The sequence below is a fragment of the Amblyomma americanum genome, chromosome 2 (genome assembly GCF_052857255.1).
Source record: "Amblyomma americanum isolate KBUSLIRL-KWMA chromosome 2, ASM5285725v1, whole genome shotgun sequence".
Lineage (NCBI taxonomy): Eukaryota > Metazoa > Arthropoda > Arachnida > Ixodida > Ixodidae > Amblyomma > Amblyomma americanum.
Genome location: NC_135498.1, coordinates 108,655,436 through 108,682,189, shown reverse-complemented (window position 1 = coordinate 108,682,189; position 26,754 = coordinate 108,655,436). Strand labels below are relative to the sequence as shown.

General features: G+C 46.4%; 1 protein-coding gene across 1 annotated transcript in view; it reads left to right on the top strand.

The window, feature by feature from the left end:
* The first annotated feature begins 509 nt into the window (after positions 1 to 509).
* The window catches only part of LOC144118950 (monocarboxylate transporter 12-like), a 41,826-nt gene continuing 15,581 nt past the window's right edge, over positions 510 to 26,754 (top strand). The window contains exons 1-2 of the mRNA XM_077651709.1: positions 510 to 765; positions 1,074 to 1,195. Coding sequence (XP_077507835.1) covers positions 1,133 to 1,195 — 63 coding nt within the window. The 5' untranslated portion in view covers positions 510 to 765; positions 1,074 to 1,132. The remainder of the gene's footprint in view (positions 766 to 1,073; positions 1,196 to 26,754) is intronic.

Sequence of the window (26,754 nt, the reverse complement as noted above, 5' to 3'; positions counted from 1 at the left end):
TTGTTTATTCGAGCGATTATAACAGAAACCACATACGACTGCGAGAGCGTCCAGTAGAATTTTAGTCTCCCCTCGCCTTGCATTGTGAACTTGTGCATTGTGCATTGTGAACTTGGCGATATTCGCATAATTACAAAAATGGTTTGTTGTTGCGACCAACAAGTGCGCATTTCGACCTTCTTCACTTCGAGCGCTGAGCCCTGCAAAGTCGTCCCTGAGGCTCTCCGCTCGCGATTTCACCGCGAGCTCGCGGCGTCTCGATTTATCATGTTTTGCTTCCCGGAGTACCATACCATTGCTTCGATAGGAAGAACAGCTGCAGCGCATCCCGTGCGGGTACAAAGTAGTTTCATCGCTGCATCGCGTTTTTCAGCCGGAAAACTTCGTCAGTTCCGGCTAAACAAGAGAGGCAGCACCTGCACGGCGTACAGGTATTGGAAGCCAACAAAAAACAAAAGAAAGAAGCTTCCCAAAAATACATAACTCGAATCGCGCTGCGTTTGCCAGATGTTGATTTGCAAGTGGCATGAGTGGATGCTTCACACTGCTTCGTAGTCGGGCGCTCACGTTGGAAGGAAACCCTCCACAACGTCCCGGGAACGTTGCATACGAAACCTGCGTTTGGTTAGGAGTAGGCGCACTCTCTACAGGATATTGCTGAGCATGCCAGTGGCAGTTGCCGTGTCGTCCGCGGACAAAAAGACTCAGTACGGGAGCTGACACGAGGTACTGCTGCCGCTGGTCTGCCTCGGAATACGGTCATCGGTAAGTAGGTTGCTTTCTATACGGTACTACTCTATGCTTGACTTGTTTTGCCTTGTCGCTAAATGCGCTTCATTCACAAGAAGAGTGCTGTAGATAAGCAAATGCTAATTATGTAGACAACGCATTCTGCGCGATGTAGTAAAACAAGATGAAAACCGAAGCAAGGTGAAAAAATAACAGAAGTATTATGTAGATATGGTCAGAGCACATTGTAAAGTATAACCTACACTAATCACTTTTTTTGCGCGCGCCTTTGTTGCAGTTGTTTGGTCTTTCAAAGATTTGCTCTGTCCCCTTCAAATCTACAGGTTGAAAAACTCAGAAGCCCGGCGCCACACACGTTGAGTGTCTTCACAACGCTGTGTATATGGGTTGCATGCAGCAGGAAGGCGAACTGTACGGAGGGCCAAAGAAAACTCATGGCGGAACAGTGAGTACTGAATGTTTGCTTTGAAGGCTGCCTTGGTTACAAAACAGCTGCCTGCGAGCTTCCTGTCTGCTGCTGTATTTATGTGCACCAAACACAGGCCGCCGGAATGTAGCTGCTCCACACGCACGCCATGAAAGCAAAACCTGAAAACGCGCTGGCATTTAAAAAAATAAACGGTATAACAGATGGGCTGTACCTATAGCTAGATAAAAATTTTGGACTACTCAGCTACTCGCGCACTTGTTTGAATACAACATTGGCATATACTGCAGGCATATATTAAAGAACAGTGTTCAGGATTTCTGTTCCTAGGCACATAGAATGGTGATCAAAATGAGATTTAATGGGTGTCAATGCAATCTCCACCGTCATAAACTGCGGAGTTAAATAAAAGCAATAAAGTGTGGAGAAGGTGTCGTCGATCTTCCGTTGGAGGCCTTGCACGCCTACCTGGCGGTATATTTAATTGAAATTTCTTCCACCGAAAAGCGTCCCAAGAGAGACACCGGCAGCTCCGCTAGCCGTGCGGCGTATGATATAAAATGTACACTGCAAAATTACAGGCACGTCACGCAGTTTCAATTCTGTTGTCTTTTGGATAAATTGTGCCTTAACAGAGAAGCATGCACACAATGAATTATCACAGGTCAAACGTTGAAGTGCACAAAAGAAAATATTCGAGGAGCAACCAATGCATTAAACGCGTACCGGCAGCTGAGATGATCATAAATGTCCTGCAATTTTAAAAGGAACTTATCAACGCTCGTACTGTTATCATGCCTCCTGAGTATACTTGCCGTTCGCGTGTAGCTCTTTTAAACGAGAGCTACGCATACAGGACGGGCGCCCCTCCTGTCTGGTCTTTCTCTGTGGTTTGTGTAAAAATTAGTGCTGTTTTTACTTTTGTTACGCAATGTTGCACCAACTAGACCAGTAAGAGGAACTGTGAATCTTATATTATACACCTTGTTTTTGAAACGAAAGGTCATTTTGGAATCAGTTGTAATATCGTAGAGTTTATTTAAAACCATTAGTCTTACTGTTCGCTGGCAAGGCTAGGCTGGCGCCACTAACAGTTCAAAGCACTATGGAAGCTCAAGGCCCCTTTCATTGCCATGGTATTTTTACCTCATATATTGTTCTTGAAACGATCAACTCAACAGTTTGACTTGAGAACGTGTGATATATAATGCGGGTTTTGCAAAGAATAAGTTATGACTCCTTGTTACCGTGAGCTTCATCATAGCCCTCTAACGTGGAATATATTCTGTACGTTGCACATGGACCTTTTGCGATTATGAAATGGTTGTCGCATTGTTCTACTAAACAAGCGTTGTCCTTCAGTGGGCGATTCTAATGATTGCAAACAATCCTTTAGCGCTAACGTTTACTTGTTAATCCTTCAACAGCTTAAACGTAGCCATGATGTCAAAATGAAAATTGCATTCTGAATAAGCATCAGCGCTTCATTATTCGGTTTTCAAAAGTAGGTATTCGTCTCCAGTTTGCATTCAAAAACCAGAATTTTTCTACACTCCCAGATAAAACGCATCGATATCGTCGTCGACATAAGGCAAATTTATAAATTATACATCTTACTTGTTTTCTACAATATATTCATGAGCATTCATTCGCTACATATATTGTAGCAGCATATCAGCTTTTGTGGCCATGCGCCTCCTTACCTGAAAAGCTATTCAAGCCAAAGCAGTTTTCGCAAACACCACGAGGTGTTCGCAGGCCGTTTAACATATTTACCATTTACCAGCAGCAGGCGCTGCTCGCTTATGAACTTTACAGCTGGTTGAGAAATATTTTCGTATCTCGCATATCAATGATCGTCAGCCTTCGGAATACCGATTATTTTCTGCGATATGCCCCATCTAGCGTTCCGTCATTTCTTCTGCCTAGACGTACCTTGATGATGGGGCGTCGATCAAGACGTCGTTTTGCGGCGTCACATTTTATTCGGGTTCTCCTTTCACCTTCCCTGGTTAGGAGGAGTACAAATGCTACAAAACTTTTCCTCGGTCCAAGCTGTGAGATATCCGTTGTCAAGCCAATGAAACAGCTGCAGCACACCCGTGAGCACATTGTTTATGTGGGTCATTTGCCCGTCTAGCACGCTCAGGTACGTTGGGTCGTTGCAGCAGTAATCCTACTTTTATTGCTATATCAGGCTTTCCGCCTTGTCGAAATAGGCACGTAAAATCCGTATGAGCCAAAGCCAAAATGCTGCGCTGTTTCAGCGCTCTGTATCCGGCAGACTTGCAGGTGCCAAAGGCACACTTGTTCAGGGCTTGTAGTTTTCTGGAGAGATCATTTCCCTCCATGTGCATATATGGCCATGAGACTTTGTGCTGTCATTCACGTGTCCTACCTAACAAAGGAAAATGCGCAACCACCTACAGAGCGAAGGGGGTCTTTTTCCTGGCGCCTTGGTTAAGCGCACATCGATGCTGCACAATAAGCGCTCCATGAGGCTACCACATGGTCGACGATCAAGTCACATTTCGAGTAGTATATCTCACGTCGGTGCTTTTTTTCTCCGGAATTGTACAATGGGGTGCTGAGGAGAATGCGTATAGTAATGTACCGGTTTGATTAGAAGTTTCCAGTCTATATGGTTTGTTTTTGAGCTTTCCAGTGAGGTATATACGAAATCTCCGGAGCTCAGAATCACTTATACTTGAGGAGGAGTCTCATCCCAACTCCTGAGCACGTAGATATTTTTAAAGCCGCCAAAAGTTTCCACGACTACTTATGAAAATGCAGAAACTATGGCCTCGGGAGTTTTAAGCAACCCTGTGGATTAAAAGCTGCCTGATTGAAGACAAAGCATGTTGGACGTCTGTTGCAGCTGATGGTCTTAGATATTTTTCCAACGGCACCAAGTTGCACCTCGAGCGCACCTCATCAGAAGAGACGACGCAATGTGTAATTGCCAACACACATGACTACACATTGTGTCGTCTCTTCTGATGAGAGACGACAAAATGTGTAAATGCCAACACAAACGACCTCGCCGCGGTGGCTCAGTGGTAAGGGCGCTCGACTACTGAACGGGAGTACCCGGGTTCGAACCCGACAGTGGTGGCAGCGTTTCGATGGAGGCGAAACGCAAAGGCACCCATGAGCAGGACGATGTCAGTGCACGTTAAAGACCTCCACGTGGTCGAAACTATTCCGAGGCCCTCCACTACGGAAACAACGACAACTTCTTATAAAATACCTCTTTCTTCCTTTGCTATCTCAGTCCCTTCTTCATCCCCTCCTCTACGGCGCGGTTCAGGTGTCAGCCGAGATGTGAGGCAAACACTGCGCCATTTCCCCTCCTCTAAAACCAATTTTCAATTTTCCTACGCACACGAAGCGAATTTCTACAGCAGAGTTCGCACGGGACACAACTATGCGGCGGCAGGAAGTGGAGTGTTGGTTGGGTGGCCACACTTAGTGGAAAAAAAAATGGGCCGGCCAGAGTGTAGCAAACACAAGGAAAGTACGTCAAAGAGCAGTGCGGCCAACAGCAAAACCATGAGCCATGCAAGCTAAACACATGCTTTCGCGCGTCCACTCGATTTAAGTGCGATAAAACCCTACCAATTTTGTCTCCTGTCGTTATGCGATAGATGCTGTCAGTAAGAATATGAGCAAGCAAGCATATACTACGTAATACCCAAGAATAGCGTGCTGGCAGGAAGAACATCAAGGCGAACGGGCAGAACTGAAAGCAGCGCTAGCTGATGATAAAATATTGTCGATAAGGACATCGGATGGGAGATTGGAAGTATGTGCGTTCGAAGCACTTATATTAAGAATATCATTAGGCAATCTCCAGGGAAAGTAAAGTCGCATAGAATAAGAATTCTCCAATAGAAAGGGTCTATGCTTACATTTAGAAGTACTCATATCTATCAAGGGGCCACGACAACCCAAAGAAAGGTTCTCAAAGTTGCCTTAAATAGCCTTGCAAGTTGACGCTATTTCAGATTTGAGGACTGGCTGTGGATGCGAAGCACAGGGTTTATTTTTTCTTATTAAGTGTTGGGCTTCAAAAAACTGCATGCTTGGTCATCTAGTCAAAGCCACAGGCGCCACATAGAGGGTATCCGGTAATGCTAATAGGGAATGCATAATGGTTCGTAAGAGCAAGGCCAAAGCTTTAGAACGAAAGTTTACTGGACGTCGCAGCGCGCAGTGCGAAATACGGATCTCCGGGTCAGTATGTAGGGATTTCAGAAGAGAATTAAGAAATAACCGAACTCCCACGTGGCAAATGCTAGCTCGCGTGCAAGAGTGCGAAGCTTAAAAGCTTCATCTGTTCGCGAAAACGGGATGGACACCTAATTACCACCACTCTCAGTACATCTGCCTGCCTCGCCGACAACGTCACTTCCCATGTGGCCCTAGTGAAACCAAAATCTCTTTGTATCTCGGATACTGTCCTTTGAAGATGGCGTTAAGAAGCTTTCGTGGGATTTCCAGAGGCCTATTCACGGGATCAACTGCGCATTGCACGTTATATGTCTTGGCGGACTGCTCAGTCATCTATAATTATTGACCATGTGTCAGGCCACCACTGATCTTAGAACTAATAGACATAACGTAGACAGCCACGAGTTCCGCATAAAATGATATTGGCCTCCGAGACGTTTGTGCCTTGTCACGAAATTGCAAGTCGGGATGAGCTCATCGGCTAAATGTTATTTTTACCTATTTGTAGACAAGCACTCTTGTCTCCGCATATCATTTAAATTCTTGTCTCTGCATGGCAACAAGACATTTGAATGAAACCTTTATTACAGCTGGAAACATGCTCTTTTTTGCCATTGAAAGCGAAACAGTGCATCGTAGATTGAGGAAGGCTTTACAAAAGAAGCTGCCAACATGAAGGTTATGTGAATAGTGACGCGAAAACACTGAAAAAGCTGCATAAAATAAGTTTTATGTTTTTATTGCCCTAGCGGCACCAATTCTTCCAAAATTGTGAGAGAGGAGTCAAGTTAGTTGTCGAATATATGATCACATGGTGTAGCCGCCGTGAACGCAGGAGCAGAAGTGTCGCGTGCAATATTAATAATTTCTAGAACTGGCAGTGGCCTATTTTGGTAGGCCCAGAAACATCAAGAGGGAATGTGCTTTCAATTTTATGAATTGCCAATGGCCGCAAGTTCAGGTAGAATGTATTGTACAACGTGCTATGCCCTCATGGCATGGACATTCAGAAAGGATCGTAAGGATGCAACATATGACTTTCCACCGCAAAAGAAAAGAGAGTTGACAAAGACGCTCGTCTCTTTTTTTACACGGGAGTATATAGATGATCGCCGAAAGATTTCGGCTACGGTAATGAAATGGCCTTTCTTCCTAAGGAAACGCAATAATTTGCTCGTGTTATGTAATCCGACATGGCTTGTCAAAGCGGCAGGAAGGGGAGGAGGCAGAAGAACAGTATTCAAGTCCAGCACTAAGCCCAGTGAAGAAGAGCGCTTGCTCCCCCATGGACTGATAATCTGCCGAGCCCGAGGGAAACTAGGCACTCCAGGAATCAGAGGCAGAACACTGCTTAAAGGAAGCCTGCGAAGATTGCCGCCAAAGTTAAAACAAAATGATCGTTGCAGCCGATACTTACCTTATCAGATGTGCTGCCTAGATAGAAATATAGTCCGCATACAGTGAAAGATTATGCGAGCGTGGCAGCAAGCCGACAAGCCCATTGAGTGCAAGGTGGAAGATCGTACAGTTCGTTCAGTTTAGCACTGTACCATAAGCGGCACCACGTGAACTAGATTGAGTAGATGCTGGTTGATCTTCAAGTTTAACTGATATGAACTAGACAAAGCAAAAAGTTTATCCAGCCGGAAAGGCAATTCCAAATTCAGGCAGCTTTAGATGGTGCACAATCTCCCCAGGAACGTGTCTTTCGCATGCATCTGTGATGTCACTGAGAGGAACTGAGCTTGTGGCTAATAAACAAGAGGAGTTAAAAAACGTCCATAGTCAGACGCAGGAAATCTGAGTGGTCACTAGCTAGCTATGTGCAGGCATCAAAAAGCGGCATTATTCGGCTTGTTGACAATTATTACTTTGCCGCTCTTTTCCTTCTTCGTTGTTATATTTATCGAAAGATTTGTTTCACTTAGGCAAAAATTTCGGCTAGGAGGCTCGGTTGAAGCTATACAAGAGATGAACAAAAAGCACTCGTAGACGTCTGCCTGTAAAAACAAACGTGGCCGCCCGAACGCAGCCCTCTGCAAACGACTGATCAGAATAATATGCTGTGTATAAAAAAAATGGTACTCATTTTTCTGGCCGAAAATGCGCGCGATGCCTTTTTATGGCGCCTATGGTGCAAATACCGAAGCACTGGTGACCGCAGTATGGTGCTGCACGTGTTCCCACTGAATTCTCTCTGTGCGAATTAAGGGTCGAGGCTCAGGCCGCGGAAAACAGGTCGCCCTGTCTACACTCAAAGCAGCAGTTGTAGCCGTTCTAGTTTCCAGGAATGCGCTGAGTGGTTCTCACTTTCACCGTTAGAGATCGCCAGAAAATATGGGGCATTCGTATTATTTTGTTTGACTTTAACATACGTTATATACAGAAAACAACGCGACGTTCGACAAGTACCACGGCTGCAGGTGCAATCAAGTGCACTTGACTTGTTTCTTTTTGCCGCGGCGTTACCTAGGGCTGAGTAAACGTCATGCGTGATACGTGCTGCTGGCTCTTGCGTAAACTGCTGCTAGATACAGCTGGGTCATGTTGTACTCTGCCTTGACGTGAGCAAAAGGCTTACTAAAAACGCGTCATTTCCCGCTGCGATCTTGTACTTAACATCCTTTAAAACAAACCAGCTTGAAAATTTTTTAAATATTTGTACAAGCTATTCTAAGTGCTCAATGAGATTCAGTGGGAATATTAAGTTTGATTCAACTCAGCTCGTATTCAAGACCTGAGAATAAGTATCAGCAACGAGACTCAAGTTCATGGTTTTAATCGAATAGCTTTAATCTGTCATCGAAGCTAAACCTGTCACAAAATTCAGCAATTGGTGGAGAGAGTTGTGACGCCATCAAGTTCACGTGAGATCAAAGAACCGATTACGAATTTCAAAACCCATCACCACCAGAAGAACTGGAAGGCTCCGGCAATATCGACATCGCAAACATGGAGTAAGCGTGCAGGGGGCGTCAGTGACAGGTGGACAGTGCGACGTAGGAAATAAGTAACTAAAATAAAGTAATTTATGGGCGCGAATGGGTTTCAAACCAGCGGCGGCGCGAACTTGTGAGCTTCGCTGGCTACTGAATTAGATCACTGCGCAATCGCCGCAGTTCTTTTATTTATTGTATAGGGGTACAATACTGGAAGGAGGCATTTAGCCTAACTTAACAAGGCCGCATCCCGGGAAGCCCTCATACAAAATCAAACCAGTATCTTGCTATCTCTCTGTCCCCACGTAAAAATCCTGGGAGACATACATATGCAACAAATGAAAGCAGCCAGACATAAGGTCGGCCTTGACCAAACATAAACCCCGCAGCAACGCACACTGCTTCTCAACGAAGACATCAATGGACGTGGCGGCTCTGCGCGGCGATTTATCATGCTGCTCTTCCACAGGCTAAATAGTTACATGAGTACATAAATATCACATGGAAGCTTTCAACCTTCCATTGCAGGTAAAGCTAGAAAACTATAACCCTGATCACAATGCCCTCTTTGAGAATCCGTTGAAGAACGTGCCCAAAAAACACAGCATCCCGACAAAGCGCAAGCCAATGATCAAAACTCTCTGACTGCTGATAAAGACGGTAGTGCACTGTCCGTGGCACAAAGGTCCCATAAGCACGAAGGCACGTTTCGACAGGCAAAGGTGACGTGTGACGCTTAAAAATTATGTCTTCGCGGCCGATTGAACACACATTCGTTGCACCCGCTTTATTACACTTTTCATTGAAAAAATGAGAGGTAAGAAAACCAATAAATCGGAGCAGGAAATAAAGATTATTTGCCGTAGCCGAACATCCCGCGTGTTTTACTGCCAGTGTGCTTTGGGTTTCGTCGCCTTCATGAACTTACTTTCAAAACGAACCGAGCCAACTCCAGTAGAGATTGTGGTAGATGGCGTTCCACTCAGAGGTCGTCCCTTATCAGACATGTTTAACGAACACTTCCTGACGGTTGGTGACAATCAGACTGCGCAAACAACATGCACTGATCCAATGTCATATCTTAAAGGCATACCAAAGCCTTCGATATTTCTTTCCCCAACAACTACAGCCGAAATCTCTTCGTATATAATACGTCTAAAAAATAACTGCTCCGTTGGAGCTGATAACATCAAGGGTGAGGTAGTAAAAGCCGTATCTGATATTATCGCACCTTTGTTGTCCCATATATGCAACCAAATGCTCAAAGAAGGCAGGTTTCCAGATAAATTAAAGATAGCAAGAGTTTGTGTGGTACATAGGACAGGAAGCTATAATGATCCTAACAATTATCGCCCAATATCCGTTTTACCGGTCTTCTCAAAAATTGCTGAACAAGTCATCAATACCCGCCTTACTTCGTACTTCATTAAGATCGGAGCTATTGCGAAAGAACAATATGGCTTTCAGAAAGGGAAATCTACGGAAAAAGCTTTACTTCACATAAAGGATAAAATAATTAACAATATAGAAAACAGAATTTTTACACTTGGACTATTCTTAGACTTTAGAAAAGCCTTCGACTCGGTCTGTCACAAAATTTTACTGCGCAAATTACAATTCTATGGGATACGAGGTTCCGCACTTAATCTTATTCAGAGCTACTTATCATCCAGAGTACAATTCACAATGATTAACGACATACCTTCAAGCCACGGCCTTATACGCACTGGTGTGCCACAGGGCTCAATACTGGGTCCTATTCTATTCCTAGTTCACATAAATGACATTGTTAATATTCTTCCTTCCTCCGAAACAGTTTTATACGCTGATGACACAAATATTTTCTTTCATGACGCGAGTTTACAAGCAATAGAATGTAGAGCTAATCTCTGGCTAGAAAACCTTACATTATGGTTGAGGGCCAACAGGTTAGAACTAAACATCACGAAGACGAAGTATGTAATATTCAGAGCTAAAAATAAAGTCATAGGTAATGAGCCAATCATATTATACAATTCGAATATTTTACAACGAGTACAGTCAATAAAATTCCTTGGAGTTATATTTAATGAACACCTGTTGTGGACTGACCATATTAATCAAGTAAGAAAAAAAATTTCGCGATCAGTGGGCCTTCTAAATAAATTTAGACTTCTATTGCCAGTATGGCTCAAAAAGCAACTTTATTTCAGTTTAATTCGTTCACATCTTCACTATTGTTTACTGATATGGGGAGACTCAACACAGACTAATTTAAATGCTTTGTTTTTACTACAGAAAAAGGCCATACGAGCAATTGCTAATCTAGGCTACTTGGATAGCACTAACTCGTGGTGGAACAGCTTGGGGTTACTGACAATTTTTCAATTAAAAACTCTTCGGCTAGCACTTGAAACATATAACAGATTTCATCTTGAAACTAATTTTTGTGCAACACCAGAACTACCGCATAACCCATATCCCCTTCGACACATGACAATAAGAGCACCAAAATCAAGAACAAATTACGGATTCCAAACGATTAGATATCAGATGACTACCTTTTTGAATGAAAACAGAAATTTCCATGACCTCCTCCATCAATGCAGAACTCAAAAAATATACAAGAGAAAAGTGATTGCACTGTTGACTTCATGACTAACCGGTACATCCTGTGACATATTATAAATTGATAACAGTCAACATGATTGTATATATATATTTTTTCCTTTTTATAATTCCCTGTAACCCAACAGCACGCATCTTAACAACTTCGAAGATACCTTAACATTGTTGTACAGTTTTTCCTTTGTTTTTCTTTTAACATGCCAGTAAGTGTAATGGCGACCGCTACATTTATTGTATTTGTTTATTTTGTGTGTGTATGTGCCGAGTGCAGTTTGCTTACCCCCAGGGAGGAAGGCCCTCGTCAGGCACCACGCCTTTTGGCCTCCTTCCTGAAGTGTATGAAACACACTTCAAATAAATACTTTTCAAACTTTTCAAACCTGGCGCACTAAATCTATAGGATGCAACTTAAAAAACAGCAGTTGCTAACACTGGGACACGGTCCGCGGCATACTCTATTACTTCGCTGGCCCATCGTAATAGTAAACGAAATCAACTTTTTAACGTCTGACTGTATTAAACAAGCCATGTATCAAAATTCTAGCTCTTAAATTTTTTTCTTGTGATTAGCTTTTTCTTTAGGAAACAAGAAAAAGTTTTAACATTGGTCTATTTTTTTGTCGTGGAGGAAATCTTTCAGGTGGTCCTAAATGTGGGCGGAGCTTCACCGCAGACTTAAGTTGTATCCGACTATAGAATGCACCGCTATCAGATTGCCCTCCTAAATCTGTGTTTAAAAAGGGGAACCAGGCAATTTCAGGGTGGTCTGAAAAAAGCTTTTTCAGCCATTAACTTTTTTTTATTGCAGGACATCATAGTGAGCAAATAGAATTTTCTTTTTAATTTTGATGCCGCGAATCTTTGCAGTGTTTTTTTTTTCTTTTTTCAAATCTACCGCCACGCCATTTTATCGCTTTGTTTGCGACGCAAGACGCGACAGGATTTATCTCGATTGATCGCAGCTTGGCAGAGCTGATTCTACGCTGTTCCGGAATGTTCTAGTAACTTTGAATGGTTTATCTCAAAAGTTTGCTATCAGCTTTAAATTGAGCACGGCCGACAGCGGCGGGCATTCTGATCGACGACCGCCGAGCACGCTTATTGCTACGCCGCCGCCGAGTGATTCAGTCAATTGTGAGCGCAAGTCAGCCCTAATGGGTTTTGTTTTGGCGCCATTTTCTCTGTCGTTTTACTCCCCGGACTGCAGTCACCGCTTCGTGACAGCTGGTTGAGGTGCGGGGTAGCCTTCCATGTTCTGGACGCCCCCTTCAAGTCGTGACGCCAGCCCTCTGCGCTTCGCAACTGTGGACGAGCCAGCACCTCAGCGAGCCAGCCGACGTCTCCAGGGAGAGGAGCCTGAGTTCGGGACCCTGCCGGACCACTCCAGACAGCGAAAAGACGCTGCTACGAGCACCGCAACCACGCCAAAGATGTCGACCCCGATTATCCTACAGCAGCCGCGGGTGCCACCAACTTTCAATGGATTCCTAGGCGAAAACCCCGAAGAATGGTTGGACCAAGATGAGCGCGTGGCATCATTCAACAATTGGGATGTTGCGGCGAAACTCCGGCACGTCTTTTTCGCACTGGAGGGCTCAGCACGCACGTGGTATGAAAACCACGAGCCTTCCTTAACGACATGGGAACTATTCAAGAAGTAACTTTTGAAGGTATTCACCTGTGTCGTGAGTAAAGAAAGAGCAGAACGACTCCCCGAGTCCAGGATCCAGCTTCCGAATGAGCCCGTCCGCGGATACGTGAAAGAAATGAAGCGTCTCTTTCGCCGCGGCGACCCCAGTATGACCGAGGAAAATAAAAGTTCAGTTTTTAATGCGCAGTGCAAAGGAACAACTCGCAAAGAAACAGCCTCGTCCACCAGCCGCCAAAAACCGTCGACGAATTCATGCAAGTAGCCTGCACGATCGAAATGACCCTCGACTTCCGGGCGCGGCAGTACAACCGCCTTTCCTCTGTCTGTGCAATGTGTCCGGACACGACGACCACCACCAGCGAAAACTTTCGGGAAGTGATGCGCGAAATCCTCCGCCAAGAGCTAGGCCGATTACTGCCATCCTCCACACAGCCGCAAGCAGCGACTCTCATGGACGTGGTACGGGAAGAATTGCAACAGGCACCTGACACCCCGACGGCCACAGAACCCCAGGCCATGACCTACGCCGTTGCTGTAGCCCGACGCACTCCTCAGCCCCAACGACAGCCCCTACATCCTCTCCGACATGAACCACCTGTTCCCGAACCTCCCTGCCCCCGCCTGCCCAGCCTATGAGCGACGTTTAAGCCCCCAGGAAATGCGACGCCTGGAGGACTTCCGAGAACCGGCCGTTGTGCTTCCATTGCGGTGAGGCCGGTCATATCCTTCGTCACTGCCCGTACGAACGTATCGGCCTTCGAGGACTTATCGTTGACGCCCCACGACCACTCTTCGGCCAACGTCCGCAGGAAATCGACAAGTACCTGCTTCAAGGGCAGCACACACCGAACCGCCTTACGCTCTCACCATCGCCGTCAATCTCGCGATTTGCGTCACCACGCCACAGCTACGCAGCCGCAGTACGAGGAAGGTCTCCCAGCCCCTGTAGGGGAAACTAAAGACAGCAACCTCTGGAGGAGAGGTTGCTCACGACCGAAACACCGAAGATCCTCCACCGATAACGCCCCATGAAGACGCTCCGCCCGCTACTCCGCAAGAAGTAGCTACACTCGCTGCACCAACGCCGCACAAAAGGACATCCCAGACCACGACACGATCTTCATTCAAAACGAAGCCGCCACATGAAAAGCTTCGACGACACGTCCCACCCGCGATTCGCATACGCGACGATGCCGTGAGCCGACGCCGATACCGAATTGTAATACAAGAGCCAGGACATCCGACTTAGAAGTGACTATCGACGGCCGGAAAGTTACCGCTCTAGTCGACACAAGAGCCGATTACTCGGTGATGAATGGAAGATTCATTGCGTAGCTGAGTAAGGTCATGACAGCTTGGGACGGCTCACAAATTCGCACCACAGGAGGCCACCTCATTACGCCATCTGGGCCATGCGCAGCGCGAATGATTGTCAAAAGACTAGCTATCCTGCGTCCTTTGTTTTGCTACCGCATTGCTCCCGCGAAGTAATCTTGGGCATAGATTTCCTTAATGAGCATCAGGCGATCATCGACCTGCGATCCAAGCTGATCACGCTTTCAACGGACGAGGCCATCCCTTCGATGGAAACTCTGGAAAGCTGACGTTGCCCTGAGTGTCCTGGAGGAAGTGAGCGTCCTACCTCGTTCAAGTGTTATCGTGACCGTAGGCGTCACGAAAGCCATTAACGCTAAAGCAATCATCGAGAGGAACACGCAGTTGCTTCTAGACCGAGGAATCAGCATCGGAAGAGGAATCGCACATTTCTGCAGTGGCCAGGCGTAAGTACTGCTGACTAACTTCAGTGAAGAATACCGGCACATTAACAGAGCAACGACGATTGCTTTATTCGACGGAATATCCGACGCACGAGACTCCTTCGCCGTCTTCGACCCCTCCGCAGAAGATTCCCCTGACCAAGAGAACTCGATCACTTTCGACATCCACCCAGCCCTGCCCCTGCCCCGGAACAGAGAAGACCAGATCCGCAATCTGCTGCGATCTACAGCGAGTGTTTTCCGTCATCGCCGAAGGTCCCACCAACGCTGATTGCCAAGGATCGCATTAAAACCGGCCAGCACGCCCGACCTCTCCGTCAAAGCCCCTACTGTTTGTCGCCGCGAGAACATCTAGCCATCCGGGAAAAAGTGGAAGAAATGCTTCACGACGACGTCATCCAGCCATCAAGCAGCCCTTGGGCAGCACCGGTTGTTCTAGTGAGAAAGAAAGACGGCACACTTCGATTCTGCGTTGATTACCGTCGCCTGAGCAACATAGCAATGAAAGACTCCTAACCCCTCACCCGCATTAACGACACACTGGACCGGCTCTGCAACACCAAGTATTTCTCATCGACTGACCTCAAGAGCGGCTACTGGCAAATTGAGGTCGATTAAAGAGATCACGAGAAGTTGGCATTCATCACTCTGGGTGGGCTCTTCGAGTTCAAGGGGATGCCATTTGGTCTCTGCTCGGCAACAGCGACGTTTCAGCGCATAAATGATACAGTACTGGCAGGCCTGAAGTGGCAAATTTAGATGACGTCGTTGTCTTCGCCTCGATCTTCGAAGAGCACCTCAAAAGACTTCGAACAGTACTGGACGCCATCAAGTCGTCTGGCCTAACCTTGAAAGCAGAGAAGTGCCACTTTGCTTATGAAGAGCTGCTGTTTCTAGGTCACGTCTTTAGCAAGGAAGGAGTACGCCCAGACCCGCAGAAAACGGCTGCTATGGAACAGTTGCCACCGCCGGCAGATAAGAAAGCAATGCGCAGATTCCTCGGATTGTGCGCATATTACCGACGATTTCGCCGAGCCCCTGACAAAACTTGCAAAGGTAGACGTGCCATTTAAATGGGAAGCCCCGCCAGCAGAAGCCTTCAAAGCACTTCAGCGTCGTTACAGTTCCCACCGATTCTCGCACATTTTGATGAAACCGCGGATACTGAAGTTCATACCGACGCAAGCAGTCTGGGTCTAGGCGCCGTCCTCGTTCAAAGAAGCGACGGGCTGGAGAAAGTCATCGCATACGCTAGCCGTTCCCTTTCCAAGGCCGAGGCTAACTATTCGACGACTGAGAAGGAGTGCCTTGGCATCTTCTGGGCTACTTCGAAATTCCGCCCCTACCTGTACAGACAACCGTTCTAGGTAGTCAGCGAACACCACTCGGTGTGTTGGCTTGCCAATGAGAAGGACCCCTCTGGCCGCCTCGCTCGATGGAGTCTACGCCTCCAAGAGTTTGACGTCACCGTCGTTTACAAGTCCTGACGCAATGACGCCGATCGCCTCTCACGAGCCCCTGTGGATGAGCCGCCGCAGTACGACGATGAGGACGCCTTCCTGGTACCCATTAGCTCAAGCTCTTTTACCTTGCAGCATCGCTCGCACCACGACCTAAAATGCCTCATCGAGTACTTGGAAGGCAAAATCGCTTTCGCCACATTCAAGCTAGGACTTTCTTCCTTCTGGGTACAGAAAGATGTCCTCATGAAGAAGAACTTCGCAGCGAGCAAAATAGCCTACCTCCTTGTTGCACCTGCTTGTCTCCGGGAAGCAGTTATACAGGCTTCACATGACGAGCCAATAGCTGGACATCTCAGGTTTACTCGCGCCCTCCGCCGCATTCAAGACAAGTATTACTGGCCCCGACTGTCTGGCGATGTCGCACTTTATGTGAAACCCTGAAGAGATTGTCTTCGACAAAAGACCCCTCCCACCCGGCCAGCAGGATTTCTGAACCCAATTGAACACCCCTCAAGCACATTCAGCAGATCGGCATGGACTTGCTTGGTCCTTTCACAAATTCAACGTCTGAAAATAAGTGTATCATCATAGCGACAAACTACCTGACCCGCTACGCTGAGCCAAAAGCCCTACCGAACGGAACAGCAGCAGAAATCACCAAATTTTTCGTGTAGTGCATTCTTATGTGACACGGCACCCCCGATGTGCTCATCACGGAAAGAGGAACAGCATTCACGGCAGAACTAACGCAAGCCAACCTGCGTTATAGCCAAACCAGCCACCGGAGGACAACAGCATACCATCCGCTGACCAACGGGCTGACCAAGCGCCTGAACAAAACCATCGCCGATATGCTCGCCATGTATGTCGATGCCGAACACATTACCTGGGACGCCATCCTGCCTTACGTCGTCTTCGCCTACAACACCGCAGTGCAGGAGACCACCCAGATGAAGCCTTTTAGGCTCGTCCATGGCAGGAACGCAACGACCACGCTGGATGCCTGCTGCCCAACGTTACCGAAGAAGAGAACGCCGACGTCACCGCCTGCCTTCAACGCGGAAAAGAAGCTCGAAAGCTTGCCCGATTACGGCTCAAAGACCAGCAGCGGACCGACGCCAGACGCTACAACCGACAAAGACGCAACGCGGAATACAAGCCAGGAGACCAAGTCTGGGTTTGGACGCCCATTTGCCGCCAGGGATTGAGTGAAAAGCTTTTGCGCCGCTATTTCGACCCTTACAAGGTTCTTCGTCGGCAAGGTGAACTATATTATGAAGTCATCCCGGACGCAGTGACTGCATCCCAGCGACGGCGCGTACGCCCAGTAGTTGTCCATGCCGTCCGTCTGAAGCTCTATTATGCGCGCCAAAAGACGCTGCATTTCCACACTCTGAGTTTTTTTTCGCACGATCCTTTTTGTCTGTTGCTGGTCGCCTTATTTGTTTTAATGCATCGGGTCGATGCTTCTTTGTGAGGGGAGTAATTCCGCGTATATTTGCAGTGCTTGTTCCTTTTTCAAATCTCCCGCCACGCCACTTCATCGCTTTGTTTGCGACTCAAGACGCCACTAGATTTATCTCGATTGATCGCAACCAGCCATAGCTCATTTTACGTTTTTCCGGAATGTTCTAGTAACTTTTCATGCTTTATCTCGAAAGTTCGCTATCACCTTTAAATTGAGGCCGGCCGACAGCGGCGGGCATTCTGTTCGACGACCGCCGAGCACGCTTGTTGATACGCCGCCGCCGAGTAATTCAGTCCATTGTGGGCGCAGGAGAGTCCAAAGAAAGAGTTTTGGTTAGGCACCATTTTCCCAGCTTTTCTGCTCTCCGGAGTGCAGTCACCACTTCGTGACAATATAAATAAAAGACAGAACAAATATGTTACTTACAAAAGACAAAACTTCTTTGTCACAATTTCACACCCTCGCAAATCACGTCAACAGCTTCACCATCAGTCTGACTACGCCCACTGTAGGGTAACGGACTCTCCCACGTCTCTTCCTTTAACCCTGTCCTTAGCCAGCTGCGGCCACCATATTCCAGCGAACTTCTTAATCTTATCCACCCATCTACTTTCTACCGCCCCTGCTACGGTTGCCTTCTGCTGGAATCCAAGCCGTTACCCTTAAGGACTAGCGATTATTTTTCCTTCACATTATATACCTCGCCCAAGTCCACTTATTTTCTGTAGATTTCGGAAAGGACGTCATTTACAAGCGTTTGTTCTCTCACCCGGTCTACCCGCTTCCGGTCTCACAACGTTGCACATATCTTTCTTTCCATGGTTCGCTGCGCTGTCATTAACTTATGCTGAACCTTTTGAGTTATGCTGAACTTATGCTGAACCACGTTTCTGCCCTGTAGGTGAGTACCGGTAAGATACAACTGTTGTATACTTTTATTTTGAGGAATATTGGTAAACTGCCGCTCATGATCTGAGAGAACCTCCCATGTGCGCTCCATCAAATTCTTATTCTTCTGGGTAGTTTCCTCTCATGATACGGATCAGCTGTCACTAACTGCCCTAAGTAGACGTATTCCTGTACCCCTTCCAGCACCTCGGTCCGAATTGTGAACTGCTGTTCTCTTAGAGACTATTGAACGTTACATTGATTTTCTGCATGTTAATTTTAAGACTGATCATTCTTCTCTGCCTAACTCATTTATAATGCTTACCAGCTTATTTTCTCAGTGACTAAGCAAGGCAATGTTATCAGCGAATAGCAGATTGCTTACGTGCTCTCCTTTAACTCTTATCCTCAAATGCTCCAAATCCAGGCCTCGGAATACACCTCCTCTAAACAGGCGGTGTATAGCATTAGGGATATTTTAGCTCCCTGCCTGACACCATTATAATTGGAATTTTATTGCTGACTTTATAGAGGACTATGGTAGCTGTGCAGTCCTTATAGATACCGTCCAGTAACCTTACATAAGGCTCTTCTACACTCCGATCCCATAAAACGTCACTGAAATATTGAACATATCCAGTCAGAAAAAAAAGGAGTGAAAATCTAGAATAAATTATTTCAGCGTTGCCACGAAAAAATCATTAAACGTTACAGAACTCATGCTCAACTTTCTTAGCGACAGAAAAAAATCAACGAGCTTTGTGTGCCCCCCTCTTCCCGACATTCAGATAACTGGAATAGCTACAGCACCGGCGGTGCGGAATTGTTGAAAACAAGCCCGGTATCTTCGGAGAGGCCCAGAAAGCATTGAGTCTCCTCGGCAAAGGCGGAGATAAAAGTTACAAACGGCCATCTTTCGATAATCCAATCTCTCTCCGAACTAAAACAAGACGAATGAACGTTATCTTTGAACACAGAACTGTCGCTTGGACCAATAGAATTATGTTTTGATGCTGCGAAATTGCGAGACCACAGCTAAGCACAGCATCAGAGCGAGTAGAGAACTGCTCCTTGGGTACCTTTCTTGCGAGATCACTTTGTGTAGACAGAATTTCGATTATTCGATCAGGTCGATCATTCAATTCGACACCATGATGTGTACATGACTGTTTGCGTATTTGTTTTTAGCAGAAGACAGTGACCTTAACTGGTCGCAATATCGGTAGTATGTTGTTAGTGGTGACAATGCATGTTTTGACTAACCAAAGCGTAATAAACCTACCGCAGGAAAAACCTCGTGCTGACAGATGCGCTATCCATAAGACTTGCTTCAGCAAAGATTAGTTGCCGATTGCAATATAAGCTTCTGGAAACTAAACATTTCGACAGAATTTCCTGTCTGGTAATGTTGATAACTAATCATGGGCTTAAAAACGCAATCCAACGGCGCCCTGCCCCCCCCCCCCCCCCCCCCGAAGAAGGAGTAGAGCCGGCTGTGAAGGATCGGGGCGTTTAAATTAAAAATTTTGGTTAGAGGTATCAAGTTGTTTACTGTAAATGTATTGTATTGATTAAAACTACACGCTGTTTAGCTATACTTTGCGCTGCTACTGGCTCCGGATGATAACAGTGATGGTTTTGTTTGCTTTCACGGTGGTTATCTCCGGCAAGCCACAACCACACACAGGTTAAATACTGTTTACATTTTGGTTCAAAACAAGCCACAGGAAAAAAGTAAGGTATATGCGCAGTTCATGGCATTAGCTTTTCGAACACACGTGTTGATTACGACGTTGCCTTCACAGTTCCACAAGCTTCAGTAAGCATACACGTGTGCTTAATACAAGGATCAATAACTGAGTCATGGCCACCGAGAGTTGCTGCTAGTGATAGCGGCAGGGCGACAGGAAGCGACGAAAAAAAAAACCGGCAGGCAATGGAATGGAATTCTTCCACCGGAACACAGTCAGTAAGGACACAAAGTTTTAGTAAAGGGCGAAAATATCTCTTCGCTAATGGGCCGATGCTTTGTCGAGTAAATAAATCCCCTGAAGGGCGTAGTCTCTTAGAATTCAAACTTAAATTAGGGCGTAAGGCAGGTAACAGAAGTACATACGAAGTACGGCAGAATACTCTCGCGTTTTTCCGCGTACAGTTCAGCCCACTTTTCTATGTAAGGTCCTTCTTTTAGTCAACTCCTTCTCTTCATGTTCTAAGCGCTCTGCATTGACAGCTTCTCTCAAGATTAATTTCCACCAGTTTTCTGCATTTCTCCTTGCGCCCTCTTCCCTACTATGTGGCTCTTAGCCTTACAAGACATTCCTAACTCGTCCTTACAACATTACATGAGCTCTATCGTTATCTGCGTCTAGTCATTAGGCTAAGTCTGATCTCTGTCCTGTACAGGGCTCCATGTGGAAGTGCCAGTCTGCAACGGCTGTCCTGCTCTACAGCCGCGCAACATTGAAGCCTCGACTGTGACGCATATCGATAGGGCGCGCAGGTGTGCCGGCGATCTGTAATGATGCTCGCGGCTGTATAATTTTTCTCTTTTTCAGTGTCCTGTACCGTTTATAGCTGCTCGTTAGTAACTCCAGAGGCGTGCTCCTGTAGGTGCTTTGCCCTGCGCTGCGCCTCAGCAAGGACGACCCTGTTGTTCACGTTTCCCGAGTTCGGCAGAGCCCGCTCTCCGCTGAATGCTTGCTTTATGTTGACCCCACGTGTGCCTGCTCATATCCTGACTGCGGGATAACCTTCGCCACCGACCGTTTAACCTCTGCGGCATTCCGTACGAGTGCCCTGTTTTATAATTTATTTTCGTGTGTACCGATTTCTCTTGGCATGTGCGTTACTGCGGCTCTTCAGCGACTGCGGAACAATATCTCGGTTTGACCTTGAGTTGCCCCCCATATAAGGAAGACTGAAAACAGCCTTTTACGGTTAAACAAACAAAAAGGTACGATCCGTGGTTATCGACCGTAGTATGACGAGTGCTAATACTGGAAAAAGGAAAAGAACAAAAATTTTAGATAAATATTTATATACAGAACTACACTTATGGTCATAATGCAAGGAAAAGAAAAAGTTAAGTATGTCTAAGGTGAACAGGAAAGGGGGCCTCTTCTACGTGTACTTGTGAGTAGCAGTTCCAAAAAATTTTTCACCTCATACGCGTGGAATCTTTCTTATATGCATGGATTGAATACTGCATGTACAAGTGCTATAAATATATATATATATATATATATATATATATATATATATATATATATATATATATACATATAGAGAGAGAGAGAGAGAGAGATAGAGAGATTTAAGAGAAGTGGGCACTTCTACAAAGACACTTTTATTTATCAACGTTTCGACCGCGGTGCGGTCTTCAGGACTGTAGTGGTCTCGCGTCAGATGGACGTTTTAAGTTTGTGAGCTCAAGAGGAGGGAGAAAGGAGTGTAACACGCAAATAGCAACAACAGTTCAAAAAATTGAAAATAAAAATAAAAATAAAGACGGGGGTGCGGGGAGCAGACAGGGACAATATTGGGGGAGGAAGCAAAAAAATAGAAATAAAGGAAAAAAAAAACGCGCGAAAACTAGTATAGTAACGTCCATCTGACGCGAGACCACTACAGTCCTGAAGAAGACCGCACCGCGGTCGAAACGTTGATAAATAAAAGTGTCTTTGTAGAAGTGCCACTTCTCTTAAACCTTTATTCTGCGGAGCCAACGCAACCTACGTTCGTATAATATATATATATATATATATATATATATATATATATATATATATATATATATATATATATATATATATATATATATATATATATATATATATATATATATATATATATATATATATATATATATATATATGTTACGAACGTAGGTTGCGTTGGCTCCGCAGAATAAAGATTTAAGAGAAGTGGGCACTTCTTCAAAGTTACTTTTATTTATCAACGTTTCGACCGTGATCTTATTGAGGGCGCGATAGTCGACACAAAAGCCTACGGAATTGCCCTTCTTTTGTACCAGCACGACCGGTGAGGACCAAGGACTTGAAGAAGGTCGTATGATGCGGCGTTTGAGAATGTCGGTCACATTATCTTGAATAATTCTTCGTTCACTAGAAGACACACGATGCGGGCGGCGGCGAATGATGCGCTAACCGTCAGTGTGGAGGCGATGCGTAGCCGCCGATGTTTGGCCCAAAATTTTCGACTGGGTATCGAAAGAAGTGGCATGTTTGTTCAAGAGGGCAAGCAATTCTGCGTTTTGAGCAGGCGTGAGATCGTCGCTGATAGTAGCGGAAATAGCTGCCGGAGAAGAAGGATGGGACGAAATGGCGAAGCTGGATGGTGGCGAGGAAAGAACGGTGACAGGTTGAATGGTAGACACAGAAGCCACTTTAGTACCAGCGCGCAGAAGAATGGGCTCCGACGTAGTATTGAGCGCAGTCAGAAGGGCAGTCCTATTGACGAAGCGAAGAAGGGATGCGACGAGGAGAATGCCCCTGGAGAGAAGACGGGGCACGGCTGTGGCGAAAACGTCCCCAGCATGTCCGTAAGCAGAGACAACTGAGATGACATCTTCGGAGCCGGGATAAAGCACATGGTCCGCGGTGTTGATCAAGTGATGAGATGGAAATGCAGGAGCGTCAGAAGGGTCGGAGTCAGCAACTTCCAGAGTAGGAGGGCAACATGTAATGACAGCTTGCGCGGAGTGGAGGAAATCCCAGCCGAGGATGAGAGGGTGAGTACAGGATGGAAGTACAGCGAACTCGATGTGGTGCAGGATGCCGTTGATAAGGACGCGGGCTGTACACAGACCGGAAAGGTGCATGGATTCTTCATTAACAGCACGGAGAGAAGGACCGCAGTAAGGAGTGCGCACTTTACGAAGATGGCAACACAAAGCAGAACTGATGATGGAAACAGCGGCGCCGGTGTCAATCAATGCGTCTACAATGCTGCCTTCAACATTAACAGCTAACAAGTTCGACGGCAGCGTAGGAGGAATTGAAGGGTGGGCGAGTGGTGCAGCTTTACCTCCGGAAACTGCACATATTAGTTTTCTGTATTGCGACCAGGTGCCTGAGAGGCTGGACGTAGAGGCGAAGAAGAGCGCCGGAACGGTGACGGGGAGCGGCGGCGCGACGAGCGGACAATCGGCGAGCGGTCGGGAGAGGTCGATGGAGAGAAGAAGCGGGGAGGACCGTTGGGGTGAAACGTTGGCCGATAAGGAAACGATGAGTATGTGTCGTCGTGATGAGGAGTATTGAAGGCAAAGGTAGGGCGGTGACCACACGAGGAGTAGGTTTCGTCGTTGCGAACGGGACCCAACTGGTTACGCTCGTCGCGCTGACGCCGACGACAAACGCGGGCAACATATCCACGAATTCCGCAGTAGTAGCAGAAAGGGCGAGGCGAAGGCGGCCGCCAAACCGCTGGGTACATTGCGGGCGGCTGGGATAAGGACGCGACAGTCGGCTGTACGGGCGGCGAATGTGAGGCATAGACGGGAGGAGCAGGAGACGCAGCGACCTGGGCATACGTGGGTGCACAAAGAGGCACAGATGGTTCGGACGCCGCGGGACGAGTGACGGAAGCGAGCTCGTCCTTGATTAGATCACGCAATGGCGAGGTCGGAGGCCGGTGCTGATGGGAATCCAGCGGCGGTAAAGTGGAGCCGTGCAGCTCCTCGCGGATGATGGAGCGGATGAGAGAGCGCAAGTCCACATCAGTTGAAAGGCGGGGGTCCCAGGCGTCTTGCAAGCGGTGGGATTGGAGGTCGTCAAGACGGTGACATGTGGTGCGGATATCGTTGACTGAGGTAGGGTTTTGACCAGCCAGCGTGGTAAAAGCAAAGGAGCCGATGCCTTTAAAAATCTGACGGACCCGATCGTATTCGGACATGGCACTGTTGACACGTCGACACAGGCTCAAGACATCTTCAATGTAAGACGTGTAAGATTCGCCGGGCAGCTGGGCACGCGCATCTAACTTTTGTTTGTAGATGGCCGGGCTGGCACCAACAGTGCCGAAAATTTGTCGAAGCTGCGAAGTAAAGTGGGTCCAGTCCGGGATGGTATCTTTATGGTTGACGAACCAAGTCTTAGTCGCGGCGGTTAAATAGAATGGCACGTGGAGAAGCTTCATGGCAGAGTTCCAATGATTGTAGGCACTGACCTGATTGTACTGATCGAGCCAGTCCTCGACGTCATCACCACGGAGACCCGCAAATGTAGGAGGCTCGCGCTGAAGGGTCGTGACGGTCAATGTCGGGTGTCCAGGTGACTAAGGAGCAGCGGGGGCGTTGGAGTCAGGGTGGCGGGCGGAGGAATAAGCAGGTAGGGGTAGCACACCTGCGGAGGTACCGGCAAGGCCTGGGGAAGCGTCACGGCGTTGTTGGCAGACGGTTTCCATCTTCCGAGGTGACGACCGGAACGACCAGGTGACGACCGGAACGGAGCTGCAGTGTGGCGACGGAGAGGTCGCGGGATCTAGAGCAGCCTCCACCACTTGTGAGACTGTGGACCAAGTGAGCTCTTTATTCCCGCTGGCAAATATGGCGGCCACTCCTCAAAAGGCGAAGATGCGAGATGATGATGAGTATTCACAGATGAAGACGACGGTCATGCACTGTGCTCACAATATATATATATATATAGTTGCGAAAACATGAGGTACTTGACTGCTTAAAATAATATACATCGAAGTGAAGTATATGCTTCATTTAAGGAAACATTTTTATTTTACCCGATGTTTCGGTCGGAGGACCGATCTTTTTCAAGAGTCCGGCAAAAAATCGGTCCTCCGATCGAAACGTCGAGTAAAATAAAAAACTTTCCTTAAATGAAGTGTATACTTCGATGTATGTTTATATATATATATATATATATATATATATATATATATATATATATATATATATATATATATATATATATATATATAATTGGTTTTTGGGGAAAGGAAATGGCGCAGCGTTTGTTTCACATATCGTTGGACACCTGAACAGCGCCGTAACGGAAGGGTAGAGGGGGGAGTGCAAGAAGAAAGGAAGAAAGAGGTACCGCAGTCGAGGGTTCCGGAATAATTTCGACCACCTGGGGATACATGTACGTGCTCCACACACTTACTTCATCAATCGTGGTGACAGTGTGAACTTGGAGGCCGTCCAAAGTGATGCAAACAGCTGTTTGTAAATGCAGATTTCACATAGCGCCGATGATGCAGCGCCGTCCACTTCAAACGGTAGTTTAGTTTCGTTTGCTTTATGGGTGTTTAACTTCCAAAAGCGACTCAAAATACATGAGCAGTGTTTTAGATGTTACCGCAAAAAAGTAACTAAATACATTACTAGTTACACTAACAAAGTAACGCGTTACCGGTCTACGTTAGGTAGAAAAAAGGAATGGCGTTACCATTACCGTCACCGAAAAAAAAGTACCGCACGTTACTTTGCCGTTACTTCATCGCCATAAACTTTAATCAGCGCTTCTTCGCTGCAAGAACTCAAGATAACGGTTTTATAAAGGTCATATTGCAGATTAAACTTCTAGAACTATATTACCCGAAATCCTAATTTAACGAGGATACTTTGTGCAATTGTGCAGGTGTTTTGCAATTTTACAATGGCCTAATGTTGCTTCTAGAGTTACGTGTGATGGCTTCAACTTTGTGGCACACGGTGAAGACATTTTCTGAATGTGATAATAAACACAAAATGGTACACTTCATCTTCACAAAAAAACATTAACTCTCAAAAAATTTGCACTAATTCTGAAAAATGTGATGTTCAAAGATGCTCAGGATGCTTCCACAATTTAGAGGGTTGTGTGTGTGATTGGTTTGGAAAGGGAGATAGGTGAAGGCCAGTGTGTGAATGCGTGTTCGTGCACGTGTTTCGTGCTTTATGGGTACTTTGTCTTTTTCAAGGTTTCGGGCAGCTTGCTGACCCGAAACCTTGTATTTTTCTTCACGTGATATGCTTCCATAATCTCTCGTGCTCACCATGTTGAATGTCAGAACAGTACCTCACTGTAATGCAACAGTGGGAAGCAAGCATTGCAGACTCTGCAATGGTCAAGTAGATTAGTATATTCATTTGTTTCCAAGGCGTTTGCATGCTCTTGCAAATGCATATCTACAAATCTAGTTGCCTACTATGTAATTTTTAGCTGCTGACACGACGACGGCCTGAAAGCGTCCGCAGGGCACACTATTCCTTGAAACTGAGCAATCCACACATCGTCCTTTTGATGTCAAGAGAGCAACACAACGGTGAGGCATCAGTATTCGCGAAACAGAGCGTTAATACTGGAATACTTTACATATGTGAGCACACGGACGGAACAGATTACAAGAAGGCACCACACCGTCGCGATCAGCGCTAAGTGTATTTCTTGTGCACACGCGGACTTGAAACAGAAAAAGAGCGGTGAACCGGGAAGGCATTGCCCTGGCTACCCGCCGAGGACCAGTACAAAAAAAGAAGCCTACGAGGATGTTAAGAAGAAGAGAAAGAGGAAAAACGAGGAATACTTG